This window comes from Spea bombifrons, chromosome 1 (genome assembly GCF_027358695.1).
Source record: "Spea bombifrons isolate aSpeBom1 chromosome 1, aSpeBom1.2.pri, whole genome shotgun sequence".
Lineage (NCBI taxonomy): Eukaryota > Metazoa > Chordata > Amphibia > Anura > Pelobatidae > Spea > Spea bombifrons.
Genome location: NC_071087.1, coordinates 52,778,920 through 52,803,368, shown reverse-complemented (window position 1 = coordinate 52,803,368; position 24,449 = coordinate 52,778,920). Strand labels below are relative to the sequence as shown.

The 24,449-nt window shown below is 38.9% G+C and overlaps 1 protein-coding gene across 2 annotated transcripts in view; it reads right to left on the bottom strand.

Moving 5' to 3' along the window:
* The window catches only part of ABCG2 (ATP binding cassette subfamily G member 2 (Junior blood group)), a 28,578-nt gene extending 6,013 nt beyond the window's left edge, over positions 1–22,565 (bottom strand). The window contains exons 1-10 of one of the 2 annotated variants that reach the window (XM_053461609.1): positions 22,440–22,565; positions 9,479–9,690; positions 5,423–5,482; positions 4,102–4,216; positions 3,714–3,866; positions 3,473–3,630; positions 3,239–3,390; positions 3,033–3,137; positions 1,931–2,178; positions 392–474 (exon numbers count right to left, since the gene is read on the bottom strand). In XM_053461609.1, coding sequence (XP_053317584.1) covers positions 392–474; positions 1,931–2,178; positions 3,033–3,137; positions 3,239–3,390; positions 3,473–3,630; positions 3,714–3,866; positions 4,102–4,216; positions 5,423–5,482; positions 9,479–9,690; positions 22,440–22,490 — 1,337 coding nt within the window. In that variant the 5' untranslated portion in view covers positions 22,491–22,565. Of the gene's footprint in view, positions 1–391; positions 475–1,930; positions 2,179–3,032; positions 3,138–3,238; positions 3,391–3,472; positions 3,631–3,713; positions 3,867–4,101; positions 4,217–5,422; positions 5,483–9,478; positions 9,691–12,453; positions 12,608–22,439 lie in introns of those variants that run through there. The other variant, XM_053461610.1, reaches the window with a different exon arrangement.
* Between the last annotated feature and the right edge of the window lie 1,884 nt (positions 22,566–24,449).

The following is a 24,449-nucleotide window of genomic DNA, read 5'->3' as shown; positions in this document are numbered from 1 at the left end:
AGCCTAGGTGGGCACATCGGGGCAAAGAGCACAGCAAGAGGGGTTACGTCTGTGCTGGCTGAATCGGTCTTCTTAAAAATTTGAGTATCGAACGCCACAGACGCATTCAGTGTAGTGCTTTTTGAGGGGCAAAGATGGCACTGTGTGGAGTGGGTGGCCCATAGAGGTGAAGTGGTTGCCATAGAAAACGGGTGCAGTTAGAAGTCTTATGTTTCTTAAGGGGAGGGGTTATAAATATAGCCACACCCACAGAATGGCACCAAAAAAACATTCTTGCACCCAGGAGTTCTTGCACCTAGGCTCAGCCCTGCTCTTGAAACCACAAGCATATACGATTAGCTGCTGCATATGTCTAACCATTAGTACTGCTAAAGCACAATGTGTTACCCACCTGTTCTGAATGCCACTGCTATCATCTTTCACACCAAAGAAAATGGCCCCCACAATTAGAGCCAGCACCAGGGACACCATGACCTGCAAGACACAACATAAGCCTCCATAAATAAATAGGAAAAAGAAAAAAACCTTTGTTTCTTGCAGAGATATATGTTCGCCGCTAACACTATGCATTTTCTCAGCTCCCATGATCTTCCACAGAGGGTTTTTTCGTGTTTTTCTAACGGCAGCCAACATGGCTATGCATTTGTTTTCAGTTGGTATTAAGATTCACATTTCATATTAAGGCACACAAAACAAGGAAAACTTAATGGTGTTTCACTTAATTTCTGGTTTGTTCTAGTAAGCTACCGCTTAAGCAAGTAAATCTAATATTTTGGAAACAATCCTTTGCCAAGTCTTAAGAATCTTTTAAACATTTCAGGAAATTTCTCTCACAACATCACATTGTCCATATGTGATCCAGTGCCAATAATCCACAGGACCTATGAATCAGATTAGGAGATTAAGAGACCTTTCAGGCCCATTCTACGGTACAAAGGTGGCTGAAGCATTTTTAAATGATTGGTATCAGGCCGATCTCTTAATTGCAAGCGGTAAAGATGCATTAGCCATTAATTCTTTAAAGCCTTGGATAAGTGGTACTGTATTACTAAGAACCCGCCAAAGAGATCAAGGGGCACAGATTATACAGCTAGTAAGCCATATGTGGTGGAAAACAAAGATCATATCAAAACCAATTTAAGTTGCCTGAGTGAAAACAGTTTAACGAACTGTGTACCAATGCACAAAGCGTTTGAAATCCGGGGCTAATGAGGTGTCGGAACATGAAAGCCAGAAGGGCGCGCACACACATACAAAAACGTCAAGACAATTATCACTGCAATGCTGCAAAAGCCGTGAGAGCTAATGCCTGTCACAAGGTCAAACTCCAGCAGAACAGTTTTTAGGAAAGTTTTCCAAAAGAAATTATGTTATATTAATAAAAATGTGTATGAAAACCATCAAAACCGCTAGATATAGAAACGTAAATGCGGTTAAGGATCAAGCATACACTACCCCCACAATGAATAGCTATACTTATATTATATATAGTGTCCTTAATTTAAATTATTAATTTAAAGGGGATATTTTCCATCGGAAGAAGAGGTCTTTCAGGTAAGCTTATTAGGCATGTTTTCCTATGTTGGTCCAATAAAAGACATCCCCATTAAAGGTTCTATATTCACTTGGACAAATACAACTATTTCCATTTTCCTTAATAATTTTAGTCAACACACACAACTTTGCACACAGAGAACGTACGACAACGATTGTGGAGCAAAATTCAGAGGGTAAGACACAGCACCACAGAAGCACCTAAATCTGAACAAGGGACCACTCCGTGTTTGAAGGCTTATGTGACTCTGTGTATTAGTCTATGAACATATCACAATCTTCTTTATAAATGCAGTTTATTTCCATATACAACGAAATGTATTCCTATACTAATCAAGGGATATTAAACTAATATTTTGGTATTATCTCACTGTACCTGGGCAATGGATGCTTGGGGATTACCCAAAAGGTTTTTGAATGACCTCTTTGAGACCCACTTCAGCTGGTGGAAGAAGGAGGTGTTGTATGTGATTTGCCTGGAAAAGAAATTGGTCTTGACTTTTTCTCCTTGAGAGAGTTTCTCCAGCTCGGCTTTAGTTTCCTCGTAATAATTTGTGTTGCAGAACTGTTCTGCCAGCTTTTCCACCACGGTCTGAACGCCACCGTCATTCACTTCATTCTCCTCTTCAGAAGTACAAAAGAAGGTAGATATGTTAAAATATGTTTTAAAAGAGAACCCAAAAAACACTTATTTGCATATAATTTATGGCAGACGTTCTTCAAACTTTTAAGGGGTGATAAGGCAAACAGGGGTAATACAGATTTTGTATATATGTTGCAGCAACCTGGCTATAACCTTTCTATTCTAAGTGGAGCCAGGACCAGCTTCTGGGCTAAACATTTTTTTTGTATTATTGTAGAGCAGGGGCGTCCAACCTGCGGCCCTCCAGACTACATCTCCCATCCTCCTCAGCCAGCCCCTTAGCTGAAAGAGCATTATGGGAGATGTAGTCCTGCAGCAACCGGAGGGCCGCACAACCCCATTCAAGAAAAAAAAGAGAAACCAATCACATTTTTATATGAAAGTTTACAATTTATGTTGTAGTATTTCTTTTTCACCTGTCCCAGAATGTTCCATTAGACATGTCAAAATGGCCAAAATAAGCAAATGTCTGCAAATCTTTTCTTTTTTCTTAAATTAACTAAGTAAATGCAGTTTTTCTTTCAGAATGAAAAGGGCTAGCAGAATTAGAAAAAAACATTTACATAATAATTGAAGATATAACAGTAAAACAATATAATTCTCAGTACCAGAAAATATTTTAAGTCACTATTTGAACAATATCACACCTGGCCCAAAGATAAATGTCAATAGACAGTGGAAATATTCACAACGCTACCACGTCAGCAAAAGAAAAAGAAAAAAAAAGAAAAAAAAAAAAAAAAGGCAGTGAAAAGAATGCTTCTATTTGTTTTCTGGAACACACAGAAATAAGGCAAACAAGAAACCGGAGTCCTAATAGGCAAGCAGCTCATACCTAGGTCTACTGTCTCAAGCTTGTTCATAGTCACCGCTGTAGAGTCTCCATTTATCACATCCAGAAAGAAGTCTGCAGGATTGTTGTGGGCTTCGCACTCATAACCTATAAAATAAGAATATTTTTCCATTTAACTGCTATATTTATAAACTAAAGAAGAAAAAAAAGAAGAAAGACATATCAAACCAACCGCATTAGGTCCTTACCTAGTTGTGTAAAGTAATCCAGAGCATACGGAGCTGGCCCGTGGTACAACATTCTACCTCCTGCCAGCAAAGTCAAACTATCGAACAATCTGAAGATGGAGTAACGTGGCTGATGTATAGAAAAGATTATTGTCTTTCCTTGCCTAGCCATCCTGCATTCGAAAAAAAGCAACATTTCATAAGCCTGCTTGGCACTCTTGTTTCATTTCATATGATTATTTAAAGAACCCTGACCTTTTCAGCAGCAAGAGAACAGCATTGGCTGTGCTAGCATCCAACCCAGTGGTTGGTTCGTCCAAGAACAAAACTCTTGGATCTGTGATAAGCTCCATTCCAATGTTTGTCCGTTTTCTTTCTCCTCCTGACACTCCACGGATTAGTTGGGTGCCCACCTAAACAGAATGAAGACGCTCTACATGAGTAAATATCTCTTTCAGAATTGAAATAATACAGTCTAAATAAAAGCCCAGGTTACCTTGGAATCTGCCACCTTAGTCAATCCTAGCTCTTTGATGATCACATTGATCCTCTCATCCTTATCTTTCTGCCTCAAGGACCTTGGTAGTCGGAGGGCTGCAGAGAACTGTAAGTTTTCTCTTACAGTCAGAGTCCCCATCACAACATCATCCTGTACAACCAAAAATAGGCTTAATGTTTGACCATGGAATTCACCAACCAAAACAGAGGGCACAACTGTTTGCATTTGTCGGCCTCCTTATTACACGGACCTTATATGTGGCTTTACCCTGTTTGTTTGTACAGACATCAAAATGACAAGTAATGTAACTTTCTAAAGACTTTTTTTTTTAAAGTCCAGCAAATAAGAGTGATTAAGGAAGCCACTTATGACAAATTACACTTACTTGTACAACATAGCCAGAGGTACACTTAAAATTGGCTGGCTGGGGCTTCCCATCAATCAGCACCTCTCCGGACAGACCATGAGGATCCTTCCTGGCAGCAAGGACATCGAGAAGCCTACAGATGCAAGTTGATTAACAATATGGGGTTAGTCCCATCATCGCACAAGCTACATGTCTTACACTATCAACATTACAGCACAATAATAGAATTTTATGTAAGGTCAGGTAAATATTTCTAGTGCTTTATATCCCCAAAGAAGCGAAAGGCACGGGGAACTATTTTAATTCCTCTGGACTATAATGGTATAGAAAACCTTTAGATTTCCCTGGTACAAGAATAAATTCCATTTCATCCACAAATGAGTGCATCTGTCCTATGCACAGCCAAGTAAGAGAACATATAATTTCTTCTTTGCTGGTATGCATATCCATAGGTGCGGTATACACACACCCTATTAACTATGAAATTAGTGGGTTTGTGTCATTCATACCAAATTAACATTCTTGAAATCCCCAGCTCCACCAAATTAAATGGCCTTTACCAACACAGAAGTAGGAAAGCAAGGGAAAATTTGACGATCCTTCTATTTGTGTGGGAAATAGACGTAGGCGGTTTTATATATGAGAACTTTCAACTTCTAGTAAATGTAATCTTGCAGAATTACATTTCTTAAATTAGGAATTGTTTGATTTACCATGTGAAAAGATTATATATATATATATATATATATATATATATATATATATATATATATATATATAAAAACACACACACACACATTTGTAATTATATGTAAAGTACAAATTGCTTTCAATGATAGTAACTGCAAAACTATTGTTGACTAAATTAAAACAATAAAGACAGTTTGTAATGTAGACGTTATAAGTTTTTCCTCTAACATTAGGTGTAAAAAGATGATCAAAGCAATTATTTTCACTAAAGCAGAGGTCCCAGTAAGCTATGGGTTAATTCCATGGGGACCGTAAGGGAACATTGCTTAGGCTGCCTTTTATTTATGTTTAGAATTTTTCGCAGTATCCACGGCACATTGCTAGCCAAATTCCTCACCGGATTCTGAGTCTCCTCTAGGCCTTGTGTGCCACGAAGCACACACTCAACAGGCAGATCATTAGCATGTGCAGGACGACACCGAGTGTCGGTTCTGACATTTATTTTTTTGTTATTAAAGGGGTCTTCCTAGGAATTTAGTGAGTTAGTTAAGGATGGGCTTGTCTCTGTATACTCCAGATATGACTGCAACTGTACAGGATAGTCATCAACAATCGTCATCACTGCTATGAAGACATAGAGACTACTTACGATGATTTTCCACTGCCTGTAGGCCCCAAGATAGCATTTAGGCCAGGTCTCATTATCCCACTGTAAAATAAAATCAGAAAAAAAAAAAAAAAATTTAATGTGCAATCACACAGACACAAAAATTCATTGTTTGACCTTCTTCATTACCCTTGTGTTCCCACTTTTCATAGCTCTTAACTTACTAATTAGTCTGAGTTAATACCTTAGGTGTATTTGTGTGACAGATTTCCTTAAATTATGTTGTTCTTTATTAAGACCTTTGCATTAATTTAGCCTAAAACATGTATGACCTATAAAACCTACGGCAGCTGTATTTGAAAAAAAAAAAAAAAAAAAAAAAAAAAAACACAACAAATCAAAAATGTGTCACACAAAAACCTGTTTAGGAGAATTTCAAAAAGGTGAATACCGTACATATACCATGTAATTAACTGTTTATATAATTAAACTTGCATGATTTTGTGTGACCTAATTGAGAGTTCAACTTATATGATGAGTCACTGCCATCTCAAAATAAGAGAATGGAATCCACCCATTCCAGGTGAGAGGTTCTCCTGCCTTCATAGTACATGGTGATGGCTTCAGGCAACATCGATAACCTCGTACCTAAACATTCTTCAATGATAATACTAACCCAATGGTAAGAGAAAACGTCTTTTTCTAAAATCTACAGAATGTGTACAAAAATCATGTGCATACATATTAAATGAACTAATGTAATGGTTTTAGGTAATGTCCGCTAGAACAATCACTACGTGTGAAAAAAATTACGGGTTATGTGATGATGGTGCAAAGTCTGAAAGAGTGATCTTATCACCATAGCAACTAACGAAACAGACCCGTGTATTTTAGAATTTGGCTACTATGGTTATAAGATCACTTTACATTATCTCATGGTACTTCTTGTCTTAGTGACAACTATGAACTCGTTGACACCAAGTTCATCAGCTGTTGCTTTTGCTGTAATTAGGACATCATACAGCATTGCCAGGGGTGCAGGAGTGCCGTCCCCGCTGTAAAAACAGCTAAGGAATGTATACATTGCACGAAAGCTCGTGACACTAAACCAGATCACAGGAGCGATAAGACACCTCTTACCCAGTCAGTAATATACGCTAATTGTTAACCAGCATTCAGTTCTCATAAGAATAGAGCTTTCTAATTTCACATAACCTCTGGCACACAGGAAGAAGAACAGCAAATAAGACACACTGAGACAGCAGTTTATTGGCACATCATCTGGGATTCTATTAAATATAAATCTGGGGACAATTCGGCCAACGGCTAACTAGCAACAACCTGTACTGAAGGGAGCCATGTATAAAGAGCAAATCTGACGCAACATGGTGCAATCACTTATAGGATACACTCTATTACCAATACCATAAACACCTATGTGTGTCTGGCTCACCATTTTTCATTTTTTACAAAACAAATACACCATACTATTACTATAAAGTTGATCGCATGCACACATAGGTCCTTCAAACTTTCTTTCTACTTGTAAACCATGTTTACATTTACCGGTAATTTAAGTAATTGCTGTCCCAGAATAAAAAAAAATAATAAAATAAAAAAAAAAATAAATAAAAAAATAAAAACCACACACACACACACACACACAAGGGAACACACTATATACCATAGATTAACATAAACATTTATATTCACTGAAAGTTTTGACCTGCAATCCTGCCCACACTGCAGTTTCATGGAAAATATCAATAGTCCAACTACTCTGATTATTAAAATATCTAAATTCAACTAATGACTTCTCTGGCAGGACGCCTGAGTATGTCAGAGGCGATACTCAATTCGCATGCAACAGGATTTTGATGCAACAAATTAATGGAAGCATTTTCCCTTATGGCTTTGATTTGACCACATTTTTATGGTTAACTAGGTATCACACAGTAGGTCACCACAGATTGGTTTACTAATTCCTCGTCTATTCGCAGATATAACAATTAGATTTCAATCACCAGAAAGAGTTCCCTGCTAAGTTATCCACCGGAGATGTTAAAGAGCCTGTGAATAACATTCAATTCATGGCTCTATGTTTTCAGGGGCCAAACTCAAAAGTATTGATGGTGTCTTACACCAATTATACAATACATATACTTGGAATATGTATATATTATAGTGATATTTATGTAGATTCTGCATCATACTAATAGATCTCTCCTTCCATCATCTGATGGATGCTAGACCAAAAAGGAGAAGAGGGCATAACCTTTTTGTTAGGTTGTGACAACTCTTCTAGAAGAGAGGATCTAAATGTGATGTGACAGCTCTCAGGCGTTGAGATCATGTGGATCTCTAAACCCTCCTCCATAGCTAAGTAACATGTTGGTAAAAAAAATGCTGAATGTGTTTAAAACAATGTTGGAGAAAGCTTCTCCAAATAACAGAACAAGAAAGACGTTCCATGACTAAGTAGAAAATTGCGACAGGAAAAAAAAAGGAAGTAAAAGTGGAAATACAGCATGACTTTGCACATCCATTTAACAACTTTCCCTATTATTTACACTGGAAACAGACAGTTTCTGGAAATCAGAACACTTCCCGAACTCACAAAGGCTTGTTTAACTTTTCCAGATAAAAAAGGGTAGTCATGTCCAAGTTTCAGACAAGCTGACTTTTCCTATTCATTGACAAATGAGGGTAGTTGCAAAACGTGTTTCTGTTCACAAGCAAATCTGATGGACTCAAAACTGAACCCCTAGGAGAGAACCAGAAACAAAAGCCTGTAAGGGATTTCTCCAGAGATCTAAACATTTAACTTGTTAACATTTCCAACGGCAACTGTATGTTAATTGATGAACTTCTTTGACTCTTGTTGAATGGAGACCTGATCAACAGGTTGGACTGTGCTGGTTTACACTGCAAAAGGTTTTTAAAGGTTGTATTTATAGAAAATAAACTCCAAATGCAGCAGAGAGAACTGCTTTGTCCAACGAAAACTAGGGCGCTGTTACTAAAGAAAGACGAGTCACACGTTAGCATTTCTGCAAATTTACTCTATCATCTGAAAAAGGCATCACATAAAAACGTTTTTAAAAAGGACACTTTCAACACGTGTGGTGCTTCTTCATCCAATGATTCTCGCTATATAACAGCCTGAAGGGCTACTCCGGCCCATTTAGCCTGAATTTTGTTTTTTGTTTTTTTTTACGTATTCAACTGGTAGGCATTCCTTAGGGGCTTCGTTCATTTCTCCCCCCCCCATTATTTCCGACAGCATAAGTTATTTATTAAAGTTCCGAAAAAGTCACAGTTTGTTCTTCCCATGACACATTATGCTGGTAAGACAACAGCTCAGAAAGAAAGGGACTTTTTTCGAAGATGTCCAGTTTCAATGTTATTCCAACCCGACAGGTTCTAGGCACACCATGGGTTACGTATAGAAAGACTGCAAAGGGAAATTTCACAGATACAGGAGGACAGAAGAAAAGATCCATGATAAGACAGCTTCACAACCTTTTGTCTCTGTTTATTTTTAAACATCGCACATTTTTGTCGGCGTGCCAGTAAACATATTTATTTGTATGCACGAAAGGTTTTTTTAAGAGAAACATTTTTTTGGGTTTGTGTAGGAATTATCACAAGTACAAATAAAAAGTGTACATTAATATAGACGAGGGACATATTCAAAATATTGGGCTATTTAATAATCAAATGTTAACACACTGTTTGATACAGAGGATAACTACTGTGACTTTTCTACACCAGACACATAAAGGTTAACTTTTTATTATAGTTGAGATCAGTGATAGCTCAATCAAGATGCAATAAAAAAAATCTGATTAGCTATACATCAGGTCATATTCACACGGGATGCCAAATTAAGCAGATCAAGTAGCTTACTGGCCACTATGATCCAGATTGAAGATTGAAAGAACATACTACATACACACACACACGGAAAAAAAAAATCTAATCATTTGTAACTTTGAATTGCACCACACTCTCACTCTTTTATAAATAAATATGCTTTTTAGAAGACAGATGCCACCTTGGCATATAATATATAAATAAATAAATCATAGAACTCACTTGATGTCTTGCAATATTTGTCTCTCCACAACCTTTCTGCAGCAGATGAATCCACTTTTCATTTTTACTCTGTAGTTTATATTGTGGAAGGTCAGGGTGGCCCCTCCAGAAATCCTCACGGAATCATTTTCCGATCGTCCGTTTATAACAGGCTCCATCATGTGGACAACAGTTTGAGGCTGCTTCTCCGTCATGTTGTCAACACAAGATTCCTGGAGAAAGGGGGGGAAAAATAAAAACAAGAGACTGCGAGTCAGAGATTGCGAGCAATACCTGGATTACAGGAAAACAAAAAGCTGAAGCTCCTATTGGCTAAAGGTCATGAAAGATAATAAGTATACATGTTGATCAAATGTAAATCTTACTTAACATTTCCATGGTATATCACAAACTAATTAAAGTGCAGGAATTCTGCATAAGTATCCGCCAGCCAAAAAGGAGTCAAGTACAGAATATAGAAAAGCTCAAAGAGAGTAATGTACAACATAGGTGTGTTGGGGCGAGCGCTGCTAAAGCTACTAGGCAGTTGGAATATAAAAGCAATAAATTAAATCAACTTTCCATATATGCATATAAAAAAATTCCATTACAAAAAATAATAATTCAGAAGTATTTACCCTTCAGCAACTGCATCTATAAGGATATTTCTTAACCCTTTAAAACAAACATTTGCAACAATATAAACCATATGCAGCGGGTCCGCGTCCCATACACATTAAAAAAAATGTATCCTAGCACAAAATTTGCTTCAGTTCTTTGCAAATAATGTGATTATTGAAACAGTTGTTTTATGTATACCCACTTACCTCTGAAGAAGCCGGTATTGGCGGAACGCGTCAAGTTTTCTTTAACATCAACTCTTGGTGTCAGTTCACAACATCAGACAGAAAAGCTATGTCACACGTTTTAGTGTGTATATTTCTGACCAGTGTTCCCCCTAAGCTGTGCGCTTGTGCACGCGCACATAGCTTTTTTAGAGAGCGCACACATCCAAAAATTGTGCGCACAACAGTTTTTCCCAAAAAAAGAAAAAAATAATATTTTTTTTTAAACTTTATGAGGCGCGGATATTGTGCGCACAAAATTTTTGCTCTGTGAAAATTTTTGCACAAGAGAAATTTTTCTGCGCACGCCAACTAATAAAAATTAGATGGAACATTGTTTCTGACCCTTTTTTACGACCCCCACACAAATTTCCATTAGCGTAGTGCAATTATTATGGATGTTTTCACTAAGATGTAAATCTTACATCATAAATGAGGTTGTTTTGAATTTTTTTTGACAAGAAAAAAATTAGTTTTCAGCATGCAAATAAAATATAGTCCCTTAAATCGGTGACAACAAAAGCGGGAAGTTACTTTTTTTAAACTATCCCCAGCACTATGTAAAAATACCGTAAGTTTGTGTTATTGCCAGACGTAAATGGAATATGGAAAGCTATTGCATCCAAATATCAAAAACAGATTTTTTTTTCTTTTTACTATAAACAGACAATGGTTTTTAGAGGTTCTTCAGAACAGCTTTATTTGCTATCAAAAAACGCAAGCTGTACCTGTCGTGTTTACTCCAAAAATGTAGTCATCAATGCACAGCTATGATTTATAGAAGGTTATGGTCTTATGTAGGTAAAGGCTTTATTAACTCATTATTATTACAATAATAGCCCAAGTTAATGGAGCCATTACCATAGATAAACGAGCGCAAGACACCAGAGTAGAACTGCAAATCACCCCGGGTGAAGTCGAGGACTAGACATGGTCTCTTATGGTTTAATAAGACTGGGGAAAAAAAGGGTCAATTACAGCGACACTTAAAAGGATCAAGATCAGCTCAGATCGGAGAAACTTCAACCAACAGCCCCTATCCGTGACAGCGCAGGACTCCTGACTAGGAACTGTCAGAGTCAAAACTGCTCAGATTGATGTATTTTTAGGTTAATGGAATAAAAAGAAGCTCCATTTTTAGGTTTCTTGTTTTCTGAGGAAATGTGAAATATTTAACAGGTGACACGTTACTTATATAACGGTCTGCAGGAGGGCAGAGAATACCAAAAAATAAGGCAAAAGGAATTCAGGCGGCACAAAATAAAAAATTACCATTTTTACATTTTTCCTGATATTAGTAGGTAAGGAGGGGAGAAAAAAAAAGTGTCCTGAGAAGCAGGTTATAATATCATTGATTCACACACACAAAAAAAAAAGGAATTTAGTGATGAGCTTTGGTTTTTTGTTTATTAAATTGATGCGCAAGCCAGCACTGAAAGTGTTAAAGTGCACTCAAAGCATTTTGCACTGGAGGATCTTATTGATTACTTTAACAATTTAGAATAATTGGACTGAAAGCAGGAGGGGAATCAGTTCCATTTTATGTATGGAACAGTAGACATTGCCATTGATCGCATTTAAGAAGGCTCCAGCATAGGTAACCCAACTACTGAACTGATCCCGAGATCACAGGTTAATTATTGATCGCATACACAACTGTGTGACAGATTCCGGCAATAAACCACACAGATGCATGGTGTGCTATGGAATTGTTTTGATGATGATCAAAGGTTACAGTAGGTAGGGAGGGGGGGGTAGTACATTTCTAAAGCAAGATTCTTAACCCTTTCATTGCTAAGTGCATAAGAAAACAGTACACTCAGAATCAAACAAACAATCAGACCTGTCAACAGCACATGTGTAGCTATTAAAGGCGATCAGCAATGATAACTTCTATAACTATGCTATATGTCCCTTAATATATTATTATTATTATATGATAATGCATCTGTAAAACATTCAAACTATTATTAATCAACTAATTGTATGTATTATCAAACGTCTTTGGAAGTAACATTTTCGTTTATGAATCATGATATCAGGAGGTTGCATATTAAAACATAGTTATAAAAATAAATAAAAAAATTACAGGTGGGTTGTGTAACAGCACTCGCCCCCCTCCTCCCCCTTCCTACTGATGCTGACACTTACCTTACATAAAGGGTTAACTGAAAACCTTAAGGGGATTCTTCAGGGGGTCCGAGTGCTGGGGTGGAATTTTCTGCGGGTTCCTTGTTAAGGTAAAAATGAATGACATGTGTGTATAGATTTATTCCTTCCCAGAGCACGATCTCACTGCTCCAGCCCGGTGTGATGCTCGCCCCTAGCAGCGATCGGCAGTTACTGACTGACTACACGCAAAGGAAGAGCAGAGCAGAGATAAAGCTAGGAAAGGACCACGTGTGGGGCGGGGCTGTGTCATTTGACGTCACGCCACCCATCCACGGTTTGGGACACCCTTTTCTGTCTAATAAGCACTTAAGGGTGACTTGTTCACTCAGCTAATCTTCCAAGTATGTTTCGTGAATGGCTTAGAAATGTTTCTAACAGGTCTGAGGGTGGATCAGCTTCCTAAAAGCTTATGCAAGCTATGCGCAAGTCTTCTGCTGCATAATCATGTGCTGATGTCAGAATACAGGACTTAGAGATTTTACTTCCCAGCTTGTCAAAGGTTTTACAGACATTCCACAACTCATTGTGTGAAAACACTGTAAATGATATATATATATATATATATGTAGGATCCATATGGATCAGAAAACCGCCTCACTGCTGTGGTGGAAACTTTGTTTAGGTGCATCTTTTTTTTTTTTTTATACACAGGAACCAACCTCCTACCTACCCCCTCAAAACAAAAGTAATGAATAAGACAAACAAGCCCTGTATTTGCAGGTATACATAAATAATGTATGGAAACATAGCATAGCAGATATAGATCAACAGAATAACACACAAAAAAACAGCTTTGTAGATAACACACATAGGATTTGCAATCTTTGCCCCCAACAGCCCAGCATATGACATTTGTGTCCCCCAAACATCTTTGCCTTTCCAAAAATCAATTATTATTACATCTCTAATACAAAGACGCTTTTATAGTCACTCACTAATTCACGCAATCATTAATTCTCACTCTTTCACACAATTTAGTTACACATATTTATTAATGCATTCTCACACATTCACTAATTCTTTCACTCATTCACACAATTCTTCCACACATTAATTCATTTATTCTCTAACTCATTTACACAATTCATACACAAATGAATCCATTCATTCTCTCATTCATTCCGACTGACTTTATTTCAATATTCTTATTACCCTCTTTTCTTACTATCTACCCCTCTCCCCCTCCTTCTTACTATCTACCCCCTCTCCCCCCCTTCTTACTATCTACCCCCTCTCCTTCTATCTACTCCTCTCCTTCTTACTATCTACCCTCTCCCCCCTTTGTAATTCACTTACCTTCAGTATCTCCGTTAGGAGATATGAACGGAGAGTGGGCCGTATCCGGACCCTGCTCCTCTGACCTGTGATTTGGGTGTCAGAGCTTATCCTGTAGACACCAGGTGAAACCTGGAGCGTTCCCAGGTATGCAGATCCACTTTTGACTCATCGGTCCGCATAATATCATCATAAACGTTTTGGGTGTGACCAACATGTTTTTTGGCAAATGCAAAACAAGCCTGTGTTCTTTTTGGTCAGCAGTGGTTTTCGCCTTGCAATTCTCCCGTGGATTACATTTTTGACCTTAACTGAGGCAAGTGAGTCGTACATTTCTTTACGTGTTAGTCTGGGAGGTTTGTGGCCTCCTGGATAACGAAGTCGATTCAGGACATTATGATAGGCCAGCCACTCCAGGGGAGGTTCACCACTGTTCCAAGTTTTCTCTTTTTGGAGATAGTGGCTCTCACTGTGGTTCACTGGAGCCCCAGTGAACCTTTGTAACCCCTTCTAGAGTTATATATGTCAATCACTTTGTTTCTCATCAGCATACCTGGGAACTTCATAGCTCCGTCTACCAGGAGCTTTCCCTTCCGGGACACGGCCAGAACTGCCCACTGACATCAGCAGGTGGACTCGTTGAAGTCGGTGGGCGGTCCTGTGACGTCAGCGGGCGTCCCCGCTGATGTCGAGAAATGGGCGAGGAACAGGCATGTCAAGACCCCGCGACCCTGAGGTTTCTGGTGTTGACCCGGAGAAGCAGTGCTTCACCCAGATATCTCTGTGTCAAACCCGGACAGTTCCCAGGTATGCTCATTAGTTCTTGAATTCCTTTAAATGGCAGCATCATGTGCTGATTTTTGAGACCCTACTTGTTCTGTATAATTGACGTTGAGATTCAACAGGACTGGCAGTATTCATGCCTAGTATTCGTGTCTAGTCACATTGAACCTAATTATCAATTAAATGTAGTTAATTGGTTGAGTTAGTAACTAAGGGGGCAATTACTTTTTCACATAGAGCAATGCAGACTTGGATAACCTTTTTCCTTCTATACATGAATTCATCATTTAAAAATTGTATTTTGCATTCATTTGGGTTATCTTTGTCTAATATTAAAACTAGTTTATGTATCTGAAACATTTAAGCGTGGAAAACATGCAAACAATAGAAGAAATCAAGAAGGGGAAAATATTTAACTGCACTGCACTCAAGATATCTGCATTAATGATTCGTGTAAAAATGATTTTACTGCCTCTATTCACTTGCTGAAGGCGGGTTCACCTTAGGAACATTTTACCTTCATGTTCTACCAGGTTAGATAAGCATGCACAATTTGTCACGAAAGAGAGTTGTGTAAGATATTCAATGAATGACAGTTCTAAGCCAAAGGTGACTCCTCACCTATCTGTTAAATGCAAAAAAGATTGTTATGTATTGAACCTCATGCAAAATCATGTCAGAAATATGGTCTTTTTAGTCTTAGGTTTTAGGTTATTTTGTGTGCTCACTTAGTAATACAACTAGAACATTTGTGTACATTTGGTACAGATGGGAGTCAGACTGTTACAGGAAGAATGTCTAGAATAGATCTCCTTGTAAAATTGGTTTTCATCGAATTAACACTGTCTCCTGAAAACGTGGCGGACTTTTTTTGATTTTTTGATTAAAAATTAATTTTATTGAAATAAAAAAATGTACCGTATCCATATACAGAAAAGTGGCACTGGGGTGTGGGGTGGGGTACATGAGGGGGTTCAAAAAGACTCTGGATACCCTGCTACAGTCCTGGACTGTAAATATCTCTGTATATATATATATATATATATATATATATATATATATATGTCATTAGAGGGAGGCCTGGCTGAATAGACAGACCGCATTGGTCTATGCAAGTAGAAGCGCACATTTTCCATCTGATGGATTATATAACTATGGTATTGCAAGGGTTAAGGATATGGCTTTACGGATACTTTCATAATTATTTCCTAGCACTTTAGTTACCTAATTCTTACTGGACCTGGATTAACCTTTGTGGCCAGAAATGAACACAGATCCTTTCAAATAATTAAATAACTATAATACATGCCAACTGATAAAAAAAACCTCATTTGTTTTGAAAGGGAGCATTAATTACTAGCAAAAGCAAACACTGGGTTGGCTAAATGTCCTCTTTTCTATCTATACGGATGATGATTCAGAAACCTATGTTGCAGTAATCTTTTTCCTTCCTAGGATGGAAGTTCCAAAAGGATTCTAGTCATTTTTTAGAATTATAGAAGACAATGAAATGCTTTTCTTTTTGGTCTACCTGCCTAGCAAGTGTCAAAAAATGGTTGTTGGGTGCCAAAGGCCAAGATACACAATAGAGAGTATCAAGAAACTAACACTTTTCATGCCTAGGTTTGCATATCTAAGCCTAGACTTAGCCACTATATTTATAAGCTAAAATCCCTTACTATTAATCTACTGCAAACCACCAATATGTCACTGCATAACGAGTCACTGGAAGCTACAGAGAAACTTGTTCTGAATACAGTGTTTGAGTTGAGGCTTGTATGCTTGACAATTGCAGCTCTTGTGGGGTGTTGCTGGTCTGCGGTGGTTAGTACATATAAAACATGGTCCAATAAAGGAAAAGCGGTGAACCGGCGACAGGGTCATAGGCAGCAAGGCTCATTAATGTACGTGTGGGGGGGGGGCGAAGGCTGGCCTGTGTGGTCAAATCCAACACACAAGCTACTATAGCTCAAATTGCTGAAAAAGTAAATGCTGGTTCCAATAGAAAGGTGTCAGAGTGCCCATGCTGACCCCTGTCCATTGCTGAAAGCATCTACAATGGGCAAATGAGCATAAGAACTGAACAATTGAGCAATGGAAGAAGGTAGCCTGGTCTGATGAATCAGGTTTTCTTTTACATGAAGTGGGTGGCTGGGTGAGTGTGCGTCGCTTACCTGGAGAACACATGGCACCAGGATGCATCCATGGAGGCCCCATCTCGCAACTTACAGGACTTAAAGGATCTGCTGCTAACGTCTTGGTGCCGGATACAGAGCACACCTTCAGAAGTCTAGTGGAGTCCATGCCTCAACGGGCCAGGGCTGTTTTGGTGGCAAAAGGAGGACCTACACAATATTAGGCAGGTGGTCATAATGTTATGGCCATACCTGGGAACTTCTGGGCTCCGGCTACCCGGAGCCTTCCCTTGCGGGACGTGGCCAGGACTACCCACTGACGCCAGCAGGCGGTCCTGTGACGTCGGTGGGAGTTCCCCCTGATGTTGATGGGAGGTCCCACTGATATCGGTGGGAGTTCCCCTGATGTCGGTGGGAGGTCCCCTGACATCAGTGGGCAGTCCCGCTGACGTCGGGCGTTCCCGCCAATGTCAGCGGGAAACACCCCCATTTAAATGGAAAATGGGCGGGGAGAGAGGCGTGTCAAGAACCTGCTCCCGTGGGCCAGAGGATTCGGGTCTTGACCCGGAGAACTGGAGAAGCGGTGCTTCACCTGGCAGTATGGTTATGGCTGATTGGTGTATATTATAGAACAGTATTATCATCAATCCATTTATATGTGTTGTGTGCATGTGTAACAATATGCATTGTGTGCAGTGGGTGAAAAGTATAGGAGGAAAAACAGTGAAGAACAGGAAGGGCTGGATAGGGTGGGTATTAATGGCAATGGGGTTAATACTGTGACCCCTGTAGGCACTGATGTCCATAGGCCTGCCCCTGGCCTCAGCTGTCTGTCACTCCTGTTATATAGTGAAGCCAGGAAGTGGGAGGGGAGTTGGGTTTGAGGAAGTATTTATGGCCACAATTACTCATTCTAAATTTCCATCTAATCATGGAACTATGGTATCAAAAGAAAGCCCTCTCTCTACATATATAGTTTACATGGGTACACTATTCGCATGGTTCGCATGGTTGAACTGACATATGGCAATAATGGCAAAATAGCTCTGGTATTTGGGGTACGAAAAAACCCTGGTACTGAAGCGGTTAAAGGGGGCCTGTCAATTTAAAAACAGTGGGACTGATAATCTCTCTGTTTTCAAGCAGCACTGGTATGGTATTGCTCCCCGAAAACCCACATGTTTTATTCTGACTCCGATTGTTGTGATAGCGATCTATCCCTTGTAAGACCTCTATGCCTGGCCTGAATAAGCAGATATAACCACTGCAGACAATCCTTGTCAGATAGCTGAACTCACCAATACCGGTTTTCATCCAAGAGCTGGTTTATTCTGTACAACAAACAACTGAATACAGCAGAATGAATGGATTTCAGTATTATGCGTTCAAAAGATGATGCTTTCCTAGCTTAGCATGCAGAATACATGTGTCCCTGTTACATGTGGCAGATACAAGCAGCCATGATACAGGAAGTGCCTCACTAGAGAGCAGGGGTGGGGTTTACATGCAAAGGAAATGTGTGATAAGTGCATTACCAAAAAGGGCCAGAAGATGGCAGCTAACTAACCATAGAGAAATCCACAGTAAATGGATTAAAGAATAAACTATGTAATTCCCATGTACAATAATGAGAATACTAACTGTGTAACAGCATATGTTTCATATATTTTCTTCTCATAATCCTCTCAAAATGAATTTCAATACTTTCAGAGCAGTTATAGGGCACATATTATAAGGTATACATTACGTTTCAAAACTGTTGAATTTTTACATTTTGTAATTTTTAGCAAAGAAATAAAAAAATACCCATAAAAGTATATATTTTTGTAAAGAAGACAACCCAAAATGAGTATATCATCAGGATCATTTGGATGTTTTTTTATGCAGCCATTTGGCCACCAATCACTGCCAAAGTTAGCCATACCAATAATTTCCTGCACATCTGTGTTACCTCGGATTTTTTTTTGTACAGGTTATGTGTTAAACAGAAAAATCCACCCAAACTTGTTCAGCTGCATCTCTTGATTATAGAAATACCCCACATGCATATGGTTTTATACGTTTTTTTTAAAAAAATTTGCAGGGCAAAACCGTATTGATAGGATTTCCGCCTATTCAAAATATTGAACTCCCTAAAGAGTAAACGTAAAAGAAGACATTAAAAAAAAAACGCTAGTTTTGCATGATATGGCATGAATCAATCATCAATGCAATCATCTGAAAGGCAATGGCACCTGGAGTCCTTTCTAATACCTTTCTTATAGCAGACATTTTTTTAGCCTTTTCTTTTTGGCACCAGGGTTGCAAAGAAAATGCCTGCCAGTAAGACATTTTCATCTTCCACGTTTGGTGTGGATTCCTCAAAGAGGATGTCTCTCAGGACTTTTAATTAGGACTCTAAGAATGTTGAGTTTTTTCCAGTTCTGATTTTTTGTACAGCACATACATGTTGAACATGGCAACCTGGGACAGGTAGATGACAACCTTTTCATACCATTTTTTTGGTTTTACGCAATACCAGGTACAATTGTAGACACTGATTGGGAAGATCTACTCCCCTTTTTTTTTCATAAACGCCAAGGGTGACATGCTTCCTAGTCGTGAAAAAAATTTGTGGTTGCTGAAATAGTGGTAGGGCCACAGTGGATACCAGGTCCTCTATCTTTGTCTTCTGAGGCCATGCTCCCACAAGAGGATATGCGCCCCATTCCTTCCCTCCAGGACTGAAGCCTAAGGAGGGCCAGGGTCAAGGACAGGAGAAATCCGCGGAGTCCGACAGGCCAGGGTCAAACACGAGGAAGTAGCAGAAGTGAAGGCCAAATCAACCCAGGGTCGAGATTAGAGTCAGGCAGAATAGTCAGAGGCAAGCCAGGAATACACTGAATAATCACAAAAGCCCATAGAAACTGCAAGGAGACTCTATAGCAAGCTAGTGATTGGGGAGGCGTAGAAAAGGGAATGTGTATTTTTGTTTAATTGGCGTTCCGTGCATGCACGTAGAATGTCCAACGGCTGCTGGGCAGACATGTTGGAGTCTGCAGGGCTCCAGGATGATTCCTTCTGATGGCCGCAGAATTAGAGTAAGCTTAGACTGTCCGTGAAGGTGAGTTGGGGTGACAGTATCTTCTAAGATCTTCCTAAGAGGAGACCCCAAAAGGCATGGCCTACTCCTTCCACCAAAACTGAGTCTTGGACCTGGCTCCACTGTGGCATTTTTAGTGTAAAACCATATAAAGTGATCGCAAATTCAAAATCCACAAATGCTCACAACAAATTTGAGTCTGTGAACAGTGCTATTTGTGCCATTACTGGCTCAATGTAAGTGAGGTGTATAAACAAAAAAGTGCATAAAACAAAGGGTCCAGAGTGAATATGGTGACTTGAAAAAATGTGCACCCGAACGCCCCAGCAGAACAAACCAAGGGACACTATAACAACTTTGGGCTCAGTAATGCAAGCTCAGCCTTAAGGTCAGAGCACGAAACTTTCCTTCTATCACAGGTACTCACTTGATCGTATCCAAATGGCCTAGAAGCGGAAAAAAGGCAAATGGAGACCCGACACTATTTTATCAACTTGTGCCAACTGAGTCTGGGCAGCCAGGGAAATCTAGGTGACTGTCCTTCCCCTCATATATCCGGAAGGACACAGTATATCCAGTACTGCTTAGTATAACCTTGACAACTTTGATGGGATGTACTGCCTGAATTGGGCACTATCATTAAAATTAAGGAATCCAAATATCTGGCCCTGGTCATAATATGGGAGAAAGGGGGGCTGATGAAACTGGATCTGTGCTTCGAAAACAGTGTATTATGTTTTTTTACATCATTAGGCAAAAAAAAAACTAGTTTTGTATGGGTCAGTGGGGTGCCAGGATTGACATCTGCTCCCTTGGTCAGCTGCCAGACACTGGGCAGCATAGATATTGGTTTGAGTTGTTAAAGTCATGAAAAATGAAATGTCTTACTGGCATCAATATTACATGTGATGCCAGGAGTCACACCAAATGGAGTATTTCAGGCACCAACATATTTGGGTGTACCCAACAATGGTCAGACACAAGTTCTATAAACCTTATGTTTATTCAGTTATTATCAATTGTGTATTTTAATAATTTAAATGCAATTGTTATGTATTTCATGTATTCTCTCCTCATTGTAATAGTATTACAGAATCTGCTGTAAAAGTTAATTTTATAAATAAAGTCAATACTTGACTTTTAGGGAATCACCCAGGGAGAGGATTTATTTTGCATGGTTGGCTCTGGGGGCAAGCTTACCATTAAATTGCACCACACGTGTACCACACATCATCAGTTGTTGTTGTTAACCTTAAAATGAGATGAAAAATAGGTGATCTGATGACTTGTCATCAAAGCCAACCCATAAGTATGCAATAGATCAAAAGCCATCCTGGCTCACTTGGAAAACACGTCCATTACAGACACTTGTTCCTGGATGGCTAAGCTTTGCACCACTGACAATTCAAGAAGAAGTCTGCCATTCACTTGAGGACAGGTTTAAACATTGTGTGATGTTCTTTCAGCACCAAGACATTATAAGTAACATTCTGCTTTGTACTAAAGACACTTTTCTATAGTCAGACCTATTCTGGGGTATTTATTATTTTAAGACAGGTGGGGAACATATTCATTGTTTCATGACATATATGTTTGAGTTAGCACAGGGCTTAACTTAGAGAATGTGCAGGAAACTAGCACCTCTGGAGACTTCCATGTTCTGTGTGCACTGAATTTCGACTTTGATTATCCGGATATTTCTTTAAACATGCATCCTGTTCCCACTAGGAAACCAAGGCATAATATTTACAGAGGGAGATGTTATAAAGCTGTGCTTTTTAGCATGCCTTCTTTATCCACAATAAAAGACGGAGGGGTGTACACTCATTTGTAAAATGCATACTTCTCAAAAGTCCCTGATTTTTCATGACAATAATCACCATAAAGGAACACGCAATTAGTTTGGGTAGAGTTCCTAACCAAATCTCTAGGTTAGCACCCATAACACAGGTGTCTCCTTTAGGGCTTTCAAAAAGGATACATTTTAGTAGAATCTCAATACAGCCAACTCGGAATTACAAGTATATTACGATTGTGAATGCTTGAATAGGGCAAAAACTGAATTCCCAACATTTTTATCCAAGACTAGTGTCTTTCAGCTGGACTTTGCATGGACTTTCACGGACTTTGCAATGTCTAAGCAAGATCCTTGTGTATCAGTTTGTCTCTAGCCAAAAGTGATACCTTTTTATTGGGCCAACAAAAATATGTTGTTGCGTTAGCTTTCATGTCCTCGGAGCTCCCCTGATCAGACGGAATACGCGATTTCCATCTGAAGAAGAGAGCTTAAGCTAAACAGTACATTTACTGGATGTAGGTTGGTCCCCTCCCTTGGTGTCATAGTATGTAAAGTTCTGTGTAAATTGTAGGTGCTATACAAATATATGTTAATATGAATGTATTTAGTATGTGTATATTGACTTCTTTTTATTCTGTTAATACGTCAGGGTCATGGGGGTTGCAGTTAGCTTATCCACCAGGGTCCATAATCGTTTAAATACCAAGGTCTACTAGACAACATTGCAAGCAAAGGTATAATATTGATAAATAGAAAATATATTAACAGTAGTTACACAATGTGAATGTATACAACAGAGATTAACAATCATGTAAAAGTAAATATACCTTAAATAGATTATATACTGAAAATGACATATACTTTATATAGTTCTTTAAAAGAGTACACTTACTGATGTGTCTGTGGTACTGCATGGCTCATACTTCACACTTGGGTCAAACATAGCTGAATATTGTGCCTGTTTCTTGAGTTATTAATCTGTACTTGAAGGAGCCTTGACCTTTCCTCCAGGTTGCAACTATTAGAATTAAGAGAGAATTAAACTAGTATTATTAAAATGGTCAAAACCTTTATAAATACATTAAACTTACTTTACACAACTATAGTTTTAATGCAGTGGAATACATGTGATAAAATTATAGGTGACAATAAACTCAAAGTTTCAAACACAATAAAAGCTGTCTCTAAGATTAAGCACCTTGATTGAAGGTTAATTTAGTAGGTGGCACATTGCTACTTCCAAAGTAATAAACTGGATGTTAATCACTGAAAACCAGCTAAATAACTGTTCCATAGTGCAGATTTTGTAAAAATATTTTTAAACTAGTCACTGAAATTCAACCCCACATATGTCCACAGATGTAATTTTGGCATCCTGAATTAAATTTGGTTTTATGTGAACAAAAAAGTAGTCCAGCAACCATCAGGGCTGAACTTGGCTACAGAGATGCCGTCTTGTAATGTGTCCCACGTTGTGGCAGAGTGGTGGGGTATTTATTAAGTGAGGCTGAGTGTAAAAAAATTATATTGGGCTAGAACCAGGGGTAGCCACCAACATTGCTCATAGTGGACATTTACAGGGGTCTCTGGAGGACAATTTAATGATGTTCTATAGGCCTTCACAAACCTTGCCATGAACACTGGTGTCCTTGTATTGTATGGACACATTTTTCCTTTCCCTGGCTAGGACCCAAAAATACATGCCACACTACAGCATTTGGTTTTCTTCTCTGTCTGGCCATGGTGACCATATGCAATGACAATACTAGTTTTAGCTATGTCATGCCATGCTGCAGGGCCACCATGAGAAATCATGGGACCCACTGCACATGGGTCACCTTGCCCCTTTCCCCATAACTCCATACCACCTTCTGTTTTCAATGGCCCTGTCTGTTCAGTTACATACCACCACTGAGATGTGCTTTGCCCCTTTTCCTTTCATTTCTTCTCCCTCTACAACCCTTCATTCTCTTCAGTGGTCCTCTTCACCCATCTCCCCATTAATGTCACTCCTCTTACATTTCCTATTCCCTACAGTCAGTCTCTCTTATGACACCAAATGCAGTTAGGTGAACAGGTTTCCTACATAGTAAGGTGACTACACCTGCTTGCTTTGCAATCACCTACTGGTCTTTGTGAATGTCCTCCCCTCAGCTGAAGGCAGTGAGAGAATGTTAATGTTTCATGAACAATCTGAAAATATTTTATTTCATAAACATTTAAACAAAACCACACATATACAGTATATGATAATATATATATATATATATATATATATATATATATATATACACATATATTACACATATATTAGTTTGTTGAACATCCCATCCCATCCATTAATGGATTTAGCCCCTTGTTTGTGACAATAACAGCCTCCAATCTTTTGGAAAAGCTTTCCACGAGATATTGTAGGGTGTCTGTGGGAATTCAGCCAAAAACATATTTTTGAGGTAAGGCGCTGATGTTGGACGTTAAGTCATAGCTCGCAATCAGAGTTCAAATTCAAGGCTCTGCACAGGCCACTTGAGTTCACATCAAATTCACCAAACCATGTGTGTGTTTTGGGCACAGGGGAACAGTTATGCTGGAACAGGAAAGGGCTTTCTTAAAACTTGTGCCACAAAGTTGGAAACATACAATTGTCTAAACAATTATCATTCATTATAACACTGATAAAAGCCTCAGACCATTATCCCTCTTCCACCAAACTTTACAGTAGACACTATGCTTTCCCATAAGTAGTGTCCTCCTGGCATCCGCCGAACCTAGATTTGTTCATTAGACTTCCAAGTTCATCACGTCTTAGAACATGTTTCCACTGCTCCAGAGTCCAGTGACGCATGCTTTACACCACTCGCTTGGCATTGCGCATAGTGATCTTTGTGTTGTGTGCAGCTGA